This window comes from Leucopleurus acutus (genome assembly GCF_964270905.1).
Source record: "Leucopleurus acutus genome assembly, chromosome: 5".
NCBI classification, from domain to species: domain Eukaryota; kingdom Metazoa; phylum Chordata; class Mammalia; order Artiodactyla; family Delphinidae; genus Leucopleurus; species Leucopleurus acutus.
In genome coordinates this window covers 134,473,824-134,486,068 of record NC_139147.1, presented here as the reverse complement: position 1 = coordinate 134,486,068, position 12,245 = coordinate 134,473,824, and the positions used below count along the sequence as shown (strand labels likewise).

General features: G+C 50.4%; 1 protein-coding gene across 1 annotated transcript in view; it reads right to left on the bottom strand.

Annotated features, from left to right (window-relative positions):
- The window catches only part of GALNT15 (polypeptide N-acetylgalactosaminyltransferase 15), a 36,418-nt gene extending 24,955 nt beyond the window's left edge, over positions 1-11,463 (bottom strand). Inside the window, exon 1 of the mRNA XM_082840085.1 lies at positions 10,931-11,463. Within this exon, the coding sequence (XP_082696211.1) occupies positions 10,931-11,448 (518 nt within the window). The 5' untranslated portion in view covers positions 11,449-11,463. The remainder of the gene's footprint in view (positions 1-10,930) is intronic.
- Positions 11,464-12,245: the final 782 nt, after the last annotated feature.

The window sequence follows — 12,245 nt, the reverse complement described above, 5'->3', positions numbered from 1 at the left end:
AGAAAAGAACGTTGTAGCCATCAAGCCAACAGCCAGTGCATCCCTCACCCACAATGCACCCTGAGGGGATTCAGGATGCAGAAAAAGAGGATACTTAAGGTACTTATCTACGGAATAATTTCAATGAGCCCAGACTTTTGCATCTTCCCTTACGTAGAAAAGAACTAAAATCATTAACTTGAGATATCTGTGTTTTGTGATTAGCAGTTATCTTTTGATGTTCAGCTCCATGGTTTGTCTGTTTATTTGTTTGTTTGTTTTCAGCAAAACCTCCTATATATCCTCCCCTACCTCTTTGGAGCAGTTCCTCAGAGCTATTTGAGAGTCTGTCTCCCTGGCTATGGTCCTCAGTAAGGTTCCCAAATAAAACATAACTGGCAACTCTTAGGTTGTGCATTTTTCTTTAGCTGACAAGTAGAAAGTCAACATCTGGAGAAAGAACATACATTCATAGGTCAAAAGGGCCTTGGTATTTCTAGAGAGAATCTAAAATTTGACTCTGAGCTTCCTGGTAGCCAAAGTAAAATGGGAGGTGTATTCTGCAATAGAACTATTACCATCAGAAAAGTTACATACCAGATATTTTAGGGAAAGCAATGTTCTTTCTAGACTGTTTTTTTTTTTTTTTACAATTTATAACTTTTTCATTTGAAATCATTTAAGACTCAAAAGAAGTTGCAAAAATAGTACAGACAGTTCCCGTGTTTTCTTCACCCAGCTTTGCCGAATGATCCACAATGATCCAAACCAGGAATCTGACATTGTTCCATACTATTAACTCAAATACAGACCTCATTTAGATTTCCCTAGTTTTTACACCTAGCACTAATTTCTAAAAGAAATTCCTATGGACTTTAGAAAGAAGTCCCTCAAGAGATGACAGTGTCCTTAGAAGCATCCCTAAGATGAATAAAATAATGAACTATACTATACATGAACCTTTACAGCTTGATTTCAGGGATGGTCAAATAACACATCCAAAGTGGAACCAGTTCCCATGAAGTTTTGGGACGATAATGGAGAGGCCCCAGCGCACGCTGCGCTCTCGGCTGAGTCTTCGACCCCCTCTACCCTCCCTCTCTCCCACCCCGCAGCCCCTCCTCTCACCCCAGGCCCTGGTGGGGTTTTCCTCCTGCAGTCTATCTGAGTTCGAGAAGTTCCACTCTGCCCCCAGAACTGCCTACTTAAAGATTATAAACTTCATATAAATGGAATGACATAACATGCAGCCTTTTGTGTCTGGCTTCTTTCACTTAATATAATGTTTTCAAGGTTCATCGTGTTGAAGAATGTATCAGTACTTCATTCCTTTTTACTGATGAATAATGTTCCATTGTTTGAATAGACTGTATTTTATTTATCCATTCATCAGTTGACGGACATTTGAGTATTTCCAGTTTTGCTATTATGAGTAATGCTGCTGTGAACATTCATGTATAAGTTTTTGTGTGAACATATGTTTTCAGTTCTCTTGGGTATAGAGCTAGGACTGGCATTGCTGAGTCATGTGGTAAATCTGTGTTTAATATTTTGAGGAACTGCCAAACTGTTTTCCAAAGAGGCTGCACCATTCTATGTTCCACCAACAACTTCTTCACATCCCTGTCAACACTTGTTATTGTCTGGGGTTTTTTTTTAGCCATTCCAGTGTGGGTGAAATGGTACCTCACTGTGATTTTGATTTGCATTTCCCTACTGACTAATGATTTGAGGATCATTTCATGTGCTTTTTGGCTATTTTCTATGTATTCTTTGGAGAAATGTCTATTCTAATCCTTTGCCTATTTTTAAGTTGGATATCTTTTTATTGTTATTGTAAGGGTTCTTTATATATTCTGATATAAATCCCTAATCATATATATGATTTGCAAATATTTTCTACCATTTCTGGGATTGTGTCTTCACTTTCTTCAAGCACAAAATTAAAAATTTTATGATGTCCAATTTTTAAGCCACTAAATTTTGAGGTCGTGTGTATGCAGCACTAGATAATGGATACACTGTCCCATTTTAAAGATGAGGAAATTAGACTCCAGAGAGCTTAAGTGACTTGCTTAAAGTTGCACAGCAAATTGCTGATGGTCAGTGTGACTCTAAACCTTGTGCTCTTGACCAGTATATACATATCCCCATCTTGGACTGAAGTGCTAATAGAATGTTCTGGATTCAGAGTCATAAGGCTTGGGTTCTGATGTCCAGATCACAGTGACTGTGATGGGGGGGGGGTGTTATTTGAAGAACATGCAATCCATTGGTTTCATCACAAGCTCTGGACTGTCTACACTGATTCAGTAAAGTCCTCAGAAAGCAACTTACTTTGATCTCACTGTCTTGGCTGCCTTAGAAATTTGCTTCTGTGGAGTTCTGCTTGACACCATGCTCTCAGCTTGGTCAGAGAACAGTACATGAAGGCATTTGCATTACAGTCTCTGTAACACCTGTGGAGGGGAATTGTCTCCTCCAGCACTTTCTATCCCCTCCATGCAAATTTAGAGGGAAATTCCTGGCAGATAGAAGTGCCAGGAAAAGCTTTTCCTCCTCTGAGGCCTGGCATGTTTCCTGTTCCTGAGCAACAAGGATCATGATACTTATTAAGTTTCCTTTTTCACTTTGGCTGCCAGGAAGCTCAGAGTAAGGAATTAGGATATTTAGTCATTGGTTGCTTATTTTCATTCTAATTTTCTCTTTGATCTTGATCTTCCATCTCTCCATCCAGTCATTTAACTGATATTGACTGACAACCTACTATGTGTGAGGACTGGAAGATGAATTAAGTAGATAAAATCCTTGAAGCAGAATCTGTGGTGCCCTGCCCATATCCCCTCGGGGATATCATATAATACAGCACAGCCTGACTTCCAATTGCCTGAGCGTTTTCTCTGACTGCCAGAGATGCTCTCCTTAAGCACCAGCGGCCTGAAGAGGTGGAGAGTAACCTCCCTCCACCCCTGGGAGCTGCCCTCAGTCAGTGACTAAAATGAGTTGGTGTATTGATATCCAGCAACCCAGACCCTAAGGGTGGGGGTGGGTAACAACGAGATGCTGTCTCCCAGGTTCCCCCCAGGGCTGAGCTCTAGCTGCCTGCAGAGGTAACTGCCTGCAAACCCACTTTTCATTGGCTGCTCCCTACCAGGGCTCCCAGGCATCACGTGCAAAACAACTCTTTATCCTTAGGGTCTGCTTTGGGGGAACCCAAACTCAGATAGTCTCTGATATCATGGAGTTTATATCCTATTAAACAGAAAACCGAAGAATTATTCAACAACTGAGAGGGGAGAGGTGTTCTTGGCAGAGGTCACAGCCTCTGCTAAGGCCTGGAGGTGGGAAGGGGCTTGGCCTGTACCAGGAAAGGAAGGAAAGATTTTCTAAAGTATACTTACCTTTATCTTGACTAAACATGATATTAATAGCAATTTTGTATTTCATAATGTATCTTCAAACCCTTTGAGGGAATAAAGTACGTAGGTAAACAAACAAGAGAGCCAAAGGTAAGTGGTACACACAGGGGCCCTGGGCAAGTCGCTTCCCTCCCCTGGCGACCTGGGTTCTTTCTGTCAAGTGGGAATGTTTTTCCTGCTCTGTCTGTGCCACGGCTTTGCTGGGGGGCGTGAATGAGGCAGGGCAGAGAAACAGCTCTTGTGCATTGTGAAGCAGTGTCCAAATGTCACCAGGTACTCATGAAGCCATCCAAGAAGAAATCCATGTTTTCATTATTAAATAATGGAGGCATTTTCTTTGTCCTTCAACCATATACCTGGTGAATATTTTACTGTCCCAGTTTGTATACATCACACAAGTATCCAAAAGCCCACCCTGACCTCATTTGTCCATCTTCTGAGTGGCAGCGGGTGGGGAAGGAAAGACCCAGGGCTTTGGAATCAAATCAATGTGGCTTTGAATCTTGGCTCTGTTATTTCTTTATATCCCTTAATTAGCCAGCACAGGGAGCCTGAGACCTTTCTCCAGCCCACGGCTGCTGCCTGGATCAAAAGGGATCATTCAGGCCCAGGAGAGCTGCTCAATGAGTGCAAACTTTATGTCTTCACACTCCAAGATCAGGAGAGCCTGCGTCTGTGTTTACACAAAGATGCACGCCCTCACTTCATGCAGCTCCAGGGTCCCCCGTGAACTCAGAACATGAATTGGAGGCTGATTCTGAAGAGGATGAGTCACGGCAGTGCACCAGATGGCCTGGCTGTGACACAAACCCTCTCCTGCCCTTCCCTTGCCTGGCCAGAGTAGAAAGGTTTCTGCCGGGTTTTCTAAAGCTGGTTTGGAGTGACTGACCCCCTGCTCCTACCAAATCAGCAGAGGTCCCCCCACTGAGATGGGCTTCCCTGTCTCAGCCCTGCGCCCAGTGATGTAACAGCTGGTTACTTGTCTGCCTCCCTCAGTGTACCCTGAGCTCTTTGGGGGTGGGGCTGGGGCTTGCTCACCTTCTCACTTTCAATAGTCACTAAACAAATAATTATTCAGTGAATGAAGGTGGACACTGTTCTTGCTTTCAAGGGGTGTATAGGCTGGCTGTCTATAGACACAGGACAATAATACCAATTTCTTGCATTCTGGGAAAACCCCGAGGTTCAGCCCATTGTGTCTCTAATTGGTAGAGCTCATCTTGGGGACACCAATTTCCAGGCCAGACCTGGGGATAGAGCGGCTGGAGATACAGCCTGCAGACAATGCCTGAGAAGGATGGACAAAGGAGTTTACAGATGAGAGAGAAATGTGGAAGGGCTGGAGCCTGTAGGTGAGGTTGAGGCTGCCAGCATGTCACTCGCCACAGTGGAGTCAAGTCACACAAGGTGCATGCAATCCCCTTCTCTTTGTGGGAGTCCTCTGAGTTCTCCCAGCCTCCTTCTGAGGGGCTCCGGGCATCCTTGGCTTTGCTCTGATCCTGGCTCTCTAGTCCTGGACTAAAGATGGGTACCGACTAGGAGTCTCTGGTCTGAACACTGAAGGCTCCTGGTGCAAGAGCTCCGCCTAACAGGGACAGCTGCCCCAAGAATGGCCAGCTGCCCCAGACCGATCCTTGGTCTCAAGGTGATATTCAGACACACGGCGAGGGTCAGCAGCTGGTAGCAGGTCACAGAATGGGCAGTAAGCCAACGATGAGGCAGCAGAAGCCAAGAGGTAGCCCAGCGCTTCTCAGATATTAACAGGTACCCACATCACCCGGCATCTCCATAAATGCAGATTTGGGGTCCAGGAGGTCTGGGGTGGGGCCTGAGAGTCTGCATCTCTAGTGAGCAAAGCTCCCGGGTGATGCTGATACAGGTGGGTGCTAGATGACAGCTTGAGTAGAGGACAAGACAGCAGCAGGGAAGTTGCAACAGGAGTGAGTGCCGGGCCTCCAGCTGCCAGAGGACGTCAGGAAGGCACAATCCCAGAAGCACTGTGACCCGTGAGTCCCCTTCCTGCACTGCCTGCAGTCTTCCCTGGGCAGTCCCTGCTCCTTACTTCCCTGGGAAGGCTCGAAGCAACCCTGCCACCTGCAGTCACATGAGTGTCTCTGTTCCTTTTCACCCAAGAGGACCTAGATCAGTAGCTCCCGGCCTGGCTGCACACAAGAATCACTTAGAGAGCGAGTCCCGGTCAGTTGTATTTTGCTTGGTTGGTCTGCGGGTGGGGAGCCTGGCCGTGACGATTCACAAAACGCTCACATGCAGGCAGGGCTGTGAACCCTCACCAGCTTACTCAAACTTTAACACGAGCATAAACCACCTGCGGATCTTGTTAAAAACAGAGTTTCTCAAGCAGTAGGTCTGAGTGGGCCTGAGACTCTGCGTTTCTGATGCTGCAGGTCTGAGGCCCACACTTTGAGTGGCGCTGCAGTAAATAACACCAGCTTTCCCCAGTAATTAAAAAAGGATTAGATGCAGGTGGATCACTTCTGATCTAACCCCCGAGGCTGGCCCGAAGCACAAGACAAGACCCCACTGCACTGGGCACCATAAGTGCATTCGATCTCAAAGAGTCACACTCAGCTCTGTCTACACCACAACCCCACTGTGGGGGCTGGATCCAGGGTGGAGGTCCAGGGAGGCGCCGCTCCCGGCCGTGGCTACGCTGGCCTCGGGGGCTTGGTGCTTGTGGTTTCCCTTCGACACCTGGCTGGCCAAGTCCCACACATACTGGGTTGTTTTCCTTCTCTTCTTGCCGGGGTCGGGGTGGGGGATGAGCTGGGCTCCAGCCCCCAGTCTCTGCCCCAGGCTACTAACCCCTCCCCAAGGGGCATGCCCACTCTCCCAGATTTACTGGTGATGCCCTGTCAGCTGCCTCTCCTCTCTTTTGCAGCCCAGGTGCCAAAGCCATCCTGGGGTGTCTCGCTGCCCACCAGGAACTGACCTGACCCTGTGGCCTGCAGCACCCCTCCTGCTTGACAACAAAGCTCCTGCCAAAGGGGCCTCTGGGGCAGGAGGGGGGCGGGGTGAGCAGAGGAGGAGATGCTCCTTCCTACCTCTCCCCACTGGTGGGGGAGTGCCTGGTGCCTCGCAGCGCTGGTTCTCAGCCCTGGCTGCACGTTGGAACTACCAGGGGACACCCAGGCCTCACCCCAGACCAACTAAATAAGAATCCCTGAAAGTGGGACCTGCGCAGGAGTCCTTCTTATGACTTCCCAGGTAATTCCGATGTGCTGCCAAATTTGTGATGACTTAGCAGCTGGAGGAGCAGAAAATAACCCATGGGTCAGAGAAAGGACAGTGGTGTGAGGCCCACAGCTGCCCGCTCCAATCTTCCTCCGTCTTTACAACTCACTCCTAGGGCCTATGCTAGAGAATACAATAAGGGCATCTTCTGTTTGGACTTGAACACTGGGGGCGGGGGGGGGGGGTTGGCGGGGGGGAATCAGCACACACTTCATTCATTTGATCCACAACCCTACGCAAGGGTGTTATTATCATCGCCATTTTACAGTTGGAGAAACCGAGGCTCAGAGAGGTTGAATGATTACACAAGGTCACACAGTAAGGGTTGGTGTCCAGAATTCAACCCCAGGTCCACTGTTCTACGGGCATATGATTTAGTCACAGTTGCGGGCATATAAACCAGGGAAACATGGGCCAAACGGTAAACACAAGTTATAAGTTGGCACAGGCAGGCAGCGTGCAGCCAGCTACGGCTGACCTGACATTTGCGTTTAAGTGTAAAACCCTGGGCCATGAAGGGGACTGTGTTTCTTTCTACCTCTCTTCTCTATTCTCCAATCCCAGAACTACCTCCTCCATGGAAACTTCCAGAACCCTACTACCTCTCCACTCACCATCCTGTCTAGTATCAGCTTGTAAAAATTCAGATCGCTGGGTTCCAACTCAGAGCCACCGATAGTCTCTAGCGATGGAGTCTGAAAAATCTACATTTTTTTTTTTTTTTGCGGTACGCGGGCCTCTCACTGCTGTGGCCTCTCCCATTGCAGAGCACAGGCTCCGGACGCGCAGGCTCAGTGGCCATGGCTCATAGGCCTAGCCGCTCCGCGGCATGTGGGACCTTCCTGGACCGGGGCACAAACCCGTGTTCCCCGCATCGGCAGGCGGACTCTCAACCACTGCGCCACCAGGGAAACCCTGCAAAATCTACATTTTAAACAATCTGCAGGAATCTAACATGCACATACGTTTGGGAACCAATGATGTAGTCCCCTGCTGCTCGAAACTGTGGTCTCTGGACCATCAGTGCTGGGGGACCTGATAGAAATGTCGCATCTGGGGCTGCACCCCTGGCCAACTACCAACATACTCTGCATTGTCACAAGATGCCTGGGGCGATTTGCATAATGTTGAAATTTGAGAAACAGGCTCTATGCAATCTGCTGGGCATAAAGAGTGTCCTCAGACACAAAGGGTAGGTGCTTGAGAAATGGCTGTTCTTTTATGGGTTGTATTTGGGCCCAGTTTTAAATCTAGAAAAATGGTACAGATGAACCTATTTGCAGGGCAGGAATAGAGATGGAGAAGTGGAGGACGAACATGTGGACACGGAGGGCGGGGGTGGGGGTGGGGAAGGGGAGGGTGGGATGAATTGGGAGATAAGGATTGAAGTATATACACTACCATGCATAAAATAGACAGCTAGCAGGAACATGCTATAAAGCACAGGAAGCTCAGCTCGGTGCTCTGTGATGACCTAGATGGGTGGGGTGGGGGGGAGGGAAGTCCAAGAGGGAGGGGATATATGTATACATAGAGCGGATTTCTGTACAGCAGAAACTAACACAACATTGTGAAGCAATTATGCTCCAATAAAAAAAAAATTTTAATAAATAGAGTGATGGGAGAAGGAGAGTCCTGGCACCCTGGAGGGAGGGTTGTGGCCTTACTTTGCAGAGAATCCCTTGTGCATCCTGGAGCCTGCCAGGAAGGGGCGGCGCCAGTGCCTGTGCGCTTCTGGGGGAGGGGAGTCTGGGGTCTCAGGCCGGGCGCACAGGCTGCAGGGACAGGCTGCGGCCAGAAGAGGGCGCCACATCCTGCCGGACAGAACCAAGCTGTGGGCGGGGAGACCTACCGGCCCGGTTAGCCTGGGACCGAGGGGTTACTGCGATGGGAAAGTCCAGGCAAACTGAAACTAGTTGGTCACTCTGGCTGGAAGAAGCACACACAGAGGTGGTGCACACATGCACATACACACGTGCACATCACACGCATGACACAGTGTACCCACACATGCACACACATGCACAACACTCACCCATGCACTTCACACCACAAGCATAACACAGACAACACACTTGCAAAAGTACACACGCACCGCTTGCACAACACATTTATAACACAAGGAGCACACACCACACAATGCACATGTGCAGCACACTCACAACAAATACGCATGTACGCAGACCACACAAACACGCCAAACAAGCCGTACATCACAGCACACACACATGCACACAAGCACAGTAGGGGTGCCCATCACGCCACGTGCACAGCATACACACATGAACCACACACACACAATACACCCGTGCCCTTCACACCACTTACACAACGCATGGGTAAAACACACAACACACACAAGCACATCATACATATCACACACGTGCACACAGTCATGACACACGTACCACAAAAACATACAGCCCAAGCACCACATAACAACACACACAGGCACAATGCCATGTGCACCACATACATGATACGTGCACGTGTCACGCAATCACGATGCATACACACATGAACATTGACACGGCAACAACACACATGCACACATGACAAGACACCACACAGCTTGCACCCGTGCACATCACATCACAGCATACACAGGCACCAGGCACACGGGCACCACTAACACACTACACACAACACACATGCACAGCATCCATTTGACACACGCACAACACAATGCACCCACACTTGCATGATGCGGACACACAGAGACACACACACTCACAGCTTTGGGAGCCATGGACTCTTGATCGAGGCCGTGTGTCTGGTTGGTAAAACGTCCTTGCTCCAGGCCAATGAAAAGATGTATCAAAAGAATTGGAAAACGATATATTGATTCATTCAGCAACTGTTTCTTTACTGTGTGCTGGGACTACAGGTTCACTGCATGGCAAGGGAAGCAGACACCGAATAAACGGATACATCAATGACCATTTAGCTTCGGTTGTCATGAGTGTTATGAATTAAGGCTGCAGAGAGCACAAACCTGTGATGAGGGGGCGGGGCCTGGATGGGTCTGGGAATTGCCTGAAAAGAGCTGTTGCAGCCAAGACCTGGAGTCGGAGCATCAGGGCTGGGGCTTTGGTGACATGGGTGAGACTCTGAGGTACACAGTCTAAGGAGGCTTCACCCTCCAGGCGACTGCATCTGCACGCCCCTGAGGGCGAGTGGCTGAGTGGCCAGGCTCAGAGGAGCCCCATCAGGGATCTGAGAAGTAAGTGGTCCGGCTCCCAACTGCTGCTTCACTCCAATCCTCCCGCCCAGAGGGCTGGAGGATGTGTTTGCTTCCCGGGAAACTCTGGGCTCTGGGAAGAGCAGTGCTTATAGGGAAGGGACCTAGTCACCCAACTACCCAGCTGCCCTGCTCCTAGATGCTGGTAACCAGACTCCTCCTCTGCACCCGCCATGGTAATGGTGGGGAGGGCAGGGGGTCCAGGATGAGCCCACCGTTTCCCTGGGCACAGCCTGTAGGTCATCCTACTTCCCAGCTTGCCTCCTGGGGGCGGGGGCACCCTGCCAGGTCAGGCTGCATGAATGCAGTGTTCTAGATCCTGGGTCCTGGACCTGTCCCCTTAGTTTCAGCGACTAAGGAAGGGGGCGTAGAGTGGGGGGCTCAGGCAATTTGGAGCAAATCCCTGCTTTGGCACCTACTAGCTGTGTGACTGTGGGTAAGTCACTTGGCTTCTCTGTGCGTCATTTTCATACGCATAAAATAGGCATGATCGTAGTGCTAGCACCCATCCTTATAAGTTGTAAGGATTTTTGAGTCAATACATGAAAAGCTCTTTGATTAAAGTCAGGCACATGGCAAGAGCCACATAAAGGTTAGCTGCAATTGTTACCTTCATCCAAAATAAAAGTAAACCCAACAATCATACCATTAAAATGTGCTGGAACTGGAAGCGTCTTGGAAAACATCCACCCTAGGCCCCTCTGGGTTATAGAGATAAAGCTGTTTGACAATCCGCAGAGACAGAAGGACTAGAACCCAGGACGGGAAGAGAAGGGACAAGGAAGGGTTCCTCCTTTTCTGTCTCTAGGACGGTGGTTCTCCCCTGGAGGGCTGGTTAAAGACAGATCGCTGGACCCCACCCAGGGTTTCTGCCTCTGCATCTCTAACACGTCCTCTGGGGATGCCGCCGCTGGTACAGGGACCACACGTGGAGAAGCGCTGCCCTGAGGCAGTGGAAGCAGAATGCAGAAAGTCTGCATCCCTGAGTATGCTGGTTGCCCTCCAGGAACGGGGAAAGGAGAAGCAAGGGCCTACTTACAGCGGATGCCGTACCTCCGGCAGCGCCCTCTGCAGGGGGATGCGGGCACTGAGCGCCTCCTCCAGGCTGAGCGAGGTCAGCGCCTCTTCTTCAGATGCCCCCGCGTCCTCCTCCTCGGCCGCCCAGTCCCTCTCTGGGGCGTCCTCGTCCGGCCTCCTGCTCAGCCGCTTGATGAGCTGGTAGCTGCCACCTCTCCTGCCCTGGCTCTGGTTCCCTCTCGCCCTGGGAGAGGCCACAGCCACCAGGAGCTGATCCTCCCGCAGCGAGATGAAGGGCGGCAGACCCTCCAGAGGGCCGTACTCTTGGTCCTCGTCCTTGGACTCCAGCACCCACTCCTGGGATTCCCCAAAGTCCAGGCGGTACCCGGCTTCGGGGCCGTGCTTGGCGACCTGAGCTGGGACAGCCTGGGGCAGGGCAGGCAGGGGAGGGTGCAGCACGGCCAGCATCAGCAGCACACATCCCAGCAGCAGGAATTGCAGCCTGCAAGGTCCACGCCTGCATCGCTTCCTTACCAGCATGTGGCTGGAACTTGCCAAACGCAACAGGTCATGTTCAAATTCACTGTTTCCTCCTGCTCCGGGTTCCTCCAAGCTGGCAGCAGAACCTGGCGTCCTGGGTCCACCTGGAAGGTTTTTCTGCCGGTCACTTAACCTGCTCCTTTTTTCCCCCGCTGACATTTGCCAGCAGCGTGTGTAAGACCGGCTTCCACTTACAATCAGAAAGCCACGGACCCAAGTCCCAGCCCAGGTCCCCTCTGAGCGGACGTCTTTAATTGCCTTCCAAAAGCCCGTTCACAGGGACTTCAGACTGAACTGTTTGCGCCTCCCTCCACCCCCACCCTTTGATGCCCTTTTCCTCTTTGGGAAAAATAATGTTTCCTTTCTGCTCAGGGGTCCTAGTCCCATGTGTTTCGCTTCCCCCCCTTGCACGAATTGTCAGGCTGCTATGAGATGTCTGGGGGTAGCCGGTGGGTCCTCAGTCTGGCAAAGCTGACAGCCGTCCTCTTTTGGACCCTGTAGTCGGGTCAGCTCAACAGATGTGAAGCCGGCAGCAGGCTAATTTCCTTTCACACATAGCTCCCCGCGCAGCCGGCCCGAGAAGCTCTGCCAGACGCCGCAGGCGTGCGCCTCGCTCATGGTCCTAATGCCCTCACTGTTCCCAGGCTTTGTGCAACCGGAGGAACCCGACTCCGGGGAAAACAAACGCCGTCACCGCTAGGACCAAACCCAACAGGAACACCCTAGGAGTTCTGATTCGAATCTCCTTCACAGGAAGGCTTCTTTCCCCACCCAAAGGGGCGGGAAAGAATATTCCC